Here is a 7,663-nt window from a genome sequence, read left to right as displayed (position 1 = left end):
TCTCCCTCAATCCGAGACCACATGGGGAACTTAGTCGACACATTGAAACATTACAGGCCCGACTCGAACTTGAGTCGTCTTCGGCCCAACTCGAACATGGGTATCCAAACCCGACCCAAGCCATCTCGGCTCTAATACCACATGTTAGGATCTTCAAATGCACATTAATTTGATATTATCCACTTTGGGTCAAGCATGCCCACAAAAAGTTGTTTTGTGTCACTCTTAAAATGCCTCAAACTAGTTGAAGTTAGCTAACACTATGTATATAGCTTTCATCTATCCCCACTCATATAATGTATAACATGTTTGTATGCCAACAATTACATAATAGTAGATATTTTTTAATCCCTCCGTCCCTTAAAATAGATCACATTTGCTATTTTGGGATGTCCCTTAAAAATAGATCAATTTTATTTAAGGATACATTTTTCTGTCTAATGAGGTGATTCATTCTCCACTAATAATTTTTCAATCACTTTTTCTTTCTATCTCTCTTATTGTAACAATTATACATTAAAATTCGTATCGTCTCAAATGTTGTCTATTTTTAAGGAACGGATGATATATTATATTTATTTCAGTATTGATCCAACCATTACTAATTAATTAATTCAAGATTCACACCACCAAAAAAACATGTTATTACTGACAACAATTCGTTCAGATCGATATAAAATGAACATTCAACTAACCAAGAGCATTGACAGAATTTAATATGTCCCCTATCATAGCTAGACAGTCAATTAATGTGCACAACCAACTCCATAACCAATAATTTCATCACATTTTCTATTCAACAAACCTAATGAATAAAGAGATGAATCAATCATATTCAACACAATACAGAGAAAATGTCATCAAAAATTTTATGTTCATCACCAAGCTACTATTGCTTCAGCAGCCAAGGCAGTCGCAGAAATACTCGAAATCTATCACACTTTCATCCCCTCCCTTCAATCGAACGTGCCGACAAACTTGATCTCGCTCGTGTTTTCTTCAAGTCTACCGCTAATTATGGCATCATTTCAACGTAAGATGTCATTCTTGTTGAATTTCTTCATAATTTTACATATACCATACATAGTAATTTATGGATTAAATTCAGAGCTATTTTGAGGCCAAGCACACGCGGTACTGTATATGTCAAAGCTTCAGCTTCTCCAAACAATAATTCGTCTTCATGGTGCTTCATCATCTCTATTTCATTTTTATAAATTTACTTAGTATGTTTGAACTAACAAAACCCAAAATTTTTCATCTATTTGTTTTATTCTTTATTTTTATGTGTTAATTTGCAGGCCAAAATGGGTGATTGGATTACTAGTCACAGTAATTCTACCAGCTGTAGGATACAAAGGAGGGCTATTTGCACTCCTTAAAAGTTGGGCAATATTTTTCTGGCAATCTTATATACTACTCTCTCCGTCCCATCCTATTCGTACTTTTCATTTTGGGATTGAGTAGTTAGTTTAACCAAATTAGTAAGTATAATAAGAAAACACTTATGGACTCTAATATCTTAATTAAATATTTTAATTCTTACTTAAAGTACTTATAGTACAAAAACTTTGAGACGTGCCGAAACAAAAAAGTGCTAATAGCGTAGGATGGAGATAGTATATTTTTAATTTATTTAATTATGTACAATAATTATTAATAACACTATGGATGATATATATAAATAGGTAAGATCGACAAAGCTGTGGAGGTAGTGGAAGAGGTGGCGGAGGTGGTGGAGGAGGTGGCAGAGCAGGCCGAGAAGCTCGTGGAGGAGGTGGAGGAGAAGCTTCCGGATGATTCGAAGCTGAGGGAGGCACTAGAGTCATTCGATGCACTAGCTAAAAAGGCAGCCAATGAAGCTAAGAAGGCGGAAGATGTTGTACACAAGGTATCATATAAATCACTTCTCATGTTCTTGACTTCTTCATTTAATTACTCCACAATTTAATTATTCCTTCAGTTCCTTTATAGTTGAGTCAGTTTTTCATTTTAGAAAGTTTTCTCATAGTTGAGTAATTTTCATCTATAGTAGTAATAATTTACAATGTTTCTCACACTTACTTTACTCTATTTTATTTTATTCTATCTACGTTATTCACTTTCTAATCTATTCTCTCTACTCTTTTCTATTTCATTTTTTTTTCTTACCTGTTTATCTATCTACTAAAAACAATAAACATTCATTTTTCTAAAATTATATGTTGAAAGTTTTAGCCCCAACTATAAGAGAATGGACGAAGCAATTGTCACTAAATCTGCACAACTAAAATTATTTGTTGAACATGATCAGCTTTTAATTGCTACAGTACTTACTATGTAATACTTCATTTTTCACATATTATTTGAGTCACTTCTTTTTACACTCGTTTTGAAAAAGTGATAAAAATATTTCATCTGTTCCCAGGGTAGTTGGGGCATTTTTTTTGGGAACGAAATTTAAGAAATTAATGTTTTAAATATTAAAGTGGAGAGAGTAAGTAAGAAGGATGAAGAGAAAGTAAAGTAAGAGAGGGAATAAAGTATTTTCCAAAAAAGTAAATGACTCAACTATCTTGGGACAAATGAAGTAGTTAAAATGAAGAGAAAGTAAAGAAAGTCATGAAAGAATAATGTAAAAAAGAGTGTTCCCCTCTCTCTTCACTTTAACTATTTTTAGTAATTTTTTTCAAACATGTGTAAAACAGAAGTGACTCAAGTAACGTGGAAAAGAAATGAGTATACTTATAATATACCCCCTCCCAGATTAAGAGTCACTTTTTGCCATAAAAGTCTGTCCCAGTTTAAAAGTCACTTTTAGAATTTTTCATATTTGGTCATACAATTTTACCCCATCCTTCATCAAAATTACATCAAAATGTCATTGTCTACATTAAAATAAACCAAAACAAAAATCAAAAGTCAAAAGAGACCCACCTTCAACCAACTCTATCATCTCACTTCATTTATTACACACTCCACCATCTCACTTTATTTATTACACACTTCAACTTTTTCTTAAAACCCGAACCATAACAATAAGTGACTTCAAATGTGAGATGGAGGGAGTAATACTTTGTACCACACAGCATGCATATCACGCATTTTAAGTGTAAAATAAAAAAACGAACAATTATATGAGTCTTCATGGACTATGTGAGTGAGTTATAACTAAAGGCTCCCAAGTCTCAACTACCTATTCCTTCAAATAGTTTTACCACAACGTAGTTCTATTTAGTTATGCCAATTAGTGCGAATTTAATTTGAGGACGTATACATGTTTGTCAAACTTTTGTTTGTAGTGTAATTCGCAGCCACTCACAAAATGGGGATTAGATTAGTTTATTAAATCAACATATTAATACACATCTACTACCTCCATTCCGAGTTAGATGTTATATTTGGGTAGCGTCGTGGAATTTAAGAGGTAATGTTTTATGAATTACTTTGATAAAGAAAATATACTTTTATATACTCTCTTAATCCCATTATAGATGTCACACTTTCCTTTTTAATTTTCTCACAAATAATATCACATTTCCTTTTTTGAAAAAAGTTCTCTCTTACACTAATATAAATATACTTTATTATAAGAGGAAACTTTTGTAAAACCGTGAAATGTTTTATTGGATAAATTATAAAGGAAAATGTTGAATCTTATGAAAGATTTTTGTGCACTTATTATTTTGCAGGTGAAACTGGTCGAAGAAGAGTTGGAAGCAAGCTTGATAAAAGCCGGTAAAGATCAAGCCAATGAATAGACCCAAAAACGGTTCGATATATAAAACGATTTGATAATTCTTTTCCTTTTTATTTATGGTTATCACTGGGTATAATGGTGAATTATTCTCCAAATTTTAAACAATAGTATGAAACAATTTTAACTTGTGCAATATCACAACAAAATCCCAATTCCCTCCTTTCCGGATGTAATTCCCTAAACCTCATAGTCTTCATCCTAACATTTTAAAACATTTTTAACTATGTATACTAAATTCAAACTCATTTTATAAGAACAGTGACATTAATAGTGAGTTTACACTAACTATTCCCTCAAACTTAAAAGACTCTACCTACTAAAATATAAAAAAGGGATTTATGTTTATCCTAATATAAACCCAATGTGTTACTAGAAATTCCCATTGTGTGATATTATGCACCATATTCTATCGGCCCACTTCATTTAATTTATGTGGCCCAAGTCTTTGAGCCCAAACTCACACTATGGATTCATGACCGTTGAATTTTACTTATGCCATCTAAGTATTTTCTTTTTGACTGCTTAGTAATATCTTTAAGTTAGGCAAGTTAAGAATACGATATTAATTCACATTATAATGTTATATGTTTTGAGAATTATTTCTTGATAGCATAATTGGGATAAGAGAGGGGGGCTTTTCACCTTATATTATCTTGTGCATATTGTCTGTCTTATTTTATAATTTCCTTGTCCATGGGATTAAGATTTTTGTACAATTAAAAAATCAATATCCTTTGCTCTGCAACCTACCATTGATAGTGGAAATGGCGACACTAAGCAAAGTTGAAAGTGATGGCAGAGTCCTTCACATGGCAAGAGATATTAGTTGCCTAATTATTTGACATGCCCCTACACACTATATCAAAGTAGAGGACATCTTCTTGCTCATTTTTGGAAAATATGGTGACACTAAATTCGTGCATTGAATTTGAGGCTAAGATCTTTTTAAAAGCTTTATTTCTTTAGTTTTACTTTTGAGTTGGACGAGGAGACAAAAAGAAGTAGGGATTGTGCCTGATTAATTATGCCTGTGTTTGGACAACCTAATCCATTACACTTTAATGAAAGATATTTTTTTATTTTTTGATGTTGCATTTAGATGTAGACACGAATTCAAGCAAGAATGGGAGATAATATCACACTGCTTACACACACATTGCACACACACTACACATACTAAACACACTACATACACTACACATTGCACGGATAAACACACGCTACACACAATTCATATCAATCACATATCATTTTTACCGAATAAATGATTTAGAATTGGATTACAATTCAATATCTTCCAATTACATTCCGTAGATTTCTAATTTCAATTCCAATTTCGTGCATCGAAGTTACGAATGGACCCTAAGGAAGCAAATCATGTCTGCATATAATGCATTTGTGCAATAATTAAGTGGGTGTTCGGTTTGCAAGATTGTATCATGCGATTAAATATGTAGTGTGTTTGGTTCATGAGATTCAATCCCACAACTCAATCCTAGATGGATAATCATGTGATAGCTAACCTTTTGTGACATAAATAATCTCACAGCTCAATCTTGGATTATATCTTAGAAATATTTTATCTAGAAAACCAAACACCATCTAAATGTCAAATTAAGATGAATTATTTATTAATAATGCAGAGTTGAATCCAAGATGCTAGACTAAAAAACTGAGAGTGGATTTTACTATAATACCTTAGTTTACTAAATTAGTACTATATTTGTCCCATAAAAATATGGACATTTGATATGAGATGGAAATTAAGATAAAATTGGTGAAGTGTGAGAGAGGAGAAGAAGGGTAGTTAACTTAAAATAGTGTTAGTGGATAGTGAGACCCCATTATTATTAATGTTTTAACAGTGATATAAGTTGTAAATAACTTGATGTATATGAATAATAAATTGGGATAACTTTCCATAAATTGAAATGCCCATATTTTTATAGAACTGACAAAAATTGAAAGTGCATAATATATTTTTATGAGACGAAAGAAGTATTTTATTAGGTGATTTTCTTAAGAGTGTCCACAGTGGTGGCCCTTTTGGGCATGCCCAAGCCACCATTTCTTGGGCATGCCCAACAAACTTGGCCCTGCCCATGAAAACTTGGCCACCACAATGGTGGCCCTCCGGGCCACCAATTAAAATTATTTTCTTACATTTTTTGTTATATTTTCATTTAGCTAGAATAAAAATTATATGCCTATAATAATTTTAAAAAATGCATACTTTAAAATTGAGTGAATTGAAATCAAATTATTGTCGTATTATAGGTAGGGGAAAATTATACAACGATATGTTTTAAAAAACACTTGTTAGGATGCCTTGAATCATTATTGTTTACCGCTAGCCAAACGGGGGGTCTCGCTGTAACTTGTTTTAGTTTTTGGCCTTAATTTGCATTTTTTATAGTATGAAAATTGGAGAGAATAAAATTTAGAGTGTAAAAATGAGTGTGAAGTGAAAAATGGATGGAAAGAGTATATACAAACAAAAAAAATGGGAGGAAGTAATATTTATAAAACAATTTTCGAAATTAAAAAAAAAAAAAAAATCGGAGGTCCAAGGGCCGCGGCTCTCGGCCCCTGCAGTGGCGAGCCGAGCCGCGCGCCCAAGGGCTTCGGCCTGGCCGAGAGCTCGGCTCTCTCTCATCCACCCCCCCGGGCCGACTCCATCTCTCGCCTCGGTAGTTGGGGGGCCGCGCCTGGGCCGACTCCGGGCCAAGGGCCGCGGCCCTCCCACTGTGGACACTCTTAAAGCGTTCCAAATTTTTTATCACCTGATCAGTTGACAATAAATCATATACTATTTGGCATAAAAAAAAGAAATACTGCGAGTTTTTAAATTAAAAATACTGTGATAAAAGAAGAAAATTAGAATATAACCAATTACATGTAAATCAAGCAAAATTAAGGAGATACACTTATAGCATTAAAACAAAAAATATATATTAACCTTATAAATATATTATAAAACCAATGTTAAACTTAACTCCCTTCCGTGCCAAGATAATCAAAGCATTTCTTTTTTGGCATGAAAATTAAGAAAATAGATGTTTAGTATGTTTCGTGGAAAGAGAATAAAATAGAAAATAGAATAAAGTAGAAAACACTACGAAAAAAAGAATGACCAAAGACTTTTTAATACAATTAAGAACGCTAATTTGCATTACTAAATATACCACCAATGCTTCAAAAAACAGTTTCACTTTTGGTGTCATAATTAAAATTGGTGGATTCAAATAAAGCATCCTAAGATTAGTAAAAAAATTAAGATAATTTTATCAATTTATGGATGTTGCGTCCTAAATTGTACTCTCGCTGTCCAACGGCAAGTGATCAACTTCTCTTGTATAAGATTTAAGAAAATGATATTTATTGATTTAGGTGGACCGAGAATAAAATATTAGTAAGAGATAGAAAAGAAATAAAGTAGGAGAGATAAAGAAAATATAAAGAGAAAAAAAATAAAGTATAAGAAAAAACATAAAGTAAAAGAGAAGTGTTCTTTTTTTTGCTAAATATAAAAAAAAATCATCTAAGCTTGGACAATTAAAATGGAAAGTGGATCACTTGAGATGTAATAGAAGGGGTAGTTATTTTTTAAAAATTTGAACGCAAATAATTGTGTCTCTATTTTTGTATACTGAAAAGATAAGTTTTCCCTATAATGAAAGATGAAAATACAATAAAGTAAAAAAATGCATTATGTTGAAACATTCCTAAAGAAAATACGACCTCTATTAACGCGGGACAGAAGGAATATATATACATTTGGATATAGATACAAATTGTTAAATTTATTTTAAATATGTGATATATATTTATATAACTAATTTACTATCAAAACTATTTATAAGGCATAATTATCTTATGAGTCTAAGTCATACTCCCTCCCTCCCAAGTTACTTGAGTCGTATT

General features: G+C 32.1%; 1 protein-coding gene across 1 annotated transcript; it reads left to right on the top strand.

Annotated features, from left to right (window-relative positions):
- Positions 1 to 807: 807 nt before the first annotated feature.
- LOC125216744 (uncharacterized) lies at positions 808 to 3,857 on the top strand. Its single transcript, XM_048118510.2, has 5 exons — positions 808 to 1,033; positions 1,109 to 1,186; positions 1,302 to 1,384; positions 1,689 to 1,891; positions 3,672 to 3,857. Exons 1-5 carry the CDS (start codon positions 855 to 857, stop codon positions 3,738 to 3,740), a joined length of 612 nt encoding a protein of 203 aa, XP_047974467.1. The 5' UTR covers positions 808 to 854; the 3' UTR covers positions 3,741 to 3,857.
- The last annotated feature ends 3,806 nt before the right edge of the window (positions 3,858 to 7,663 follow it).

The sequence above is a fragment of the Salvia hispanica genome, chromosome 3 (genome assembly GCF_029641045.1).
Source record: "Salvia hispanica isolate PSC_SH4W2 chromosome 3, Shi_PSC_v1, whole genome shotgun sequence".
NCBI classification, from domain to species: domain Eukaryota; kingdom Viridiplantae; phylum Streptophyta; class Magnoliopsida; order Lamiales; family Lamiaceae; genus Salvia; species Salvia hispanica.
This window is presented reverse-complemented; position numbering and strand designations above follow the sequence as displayed.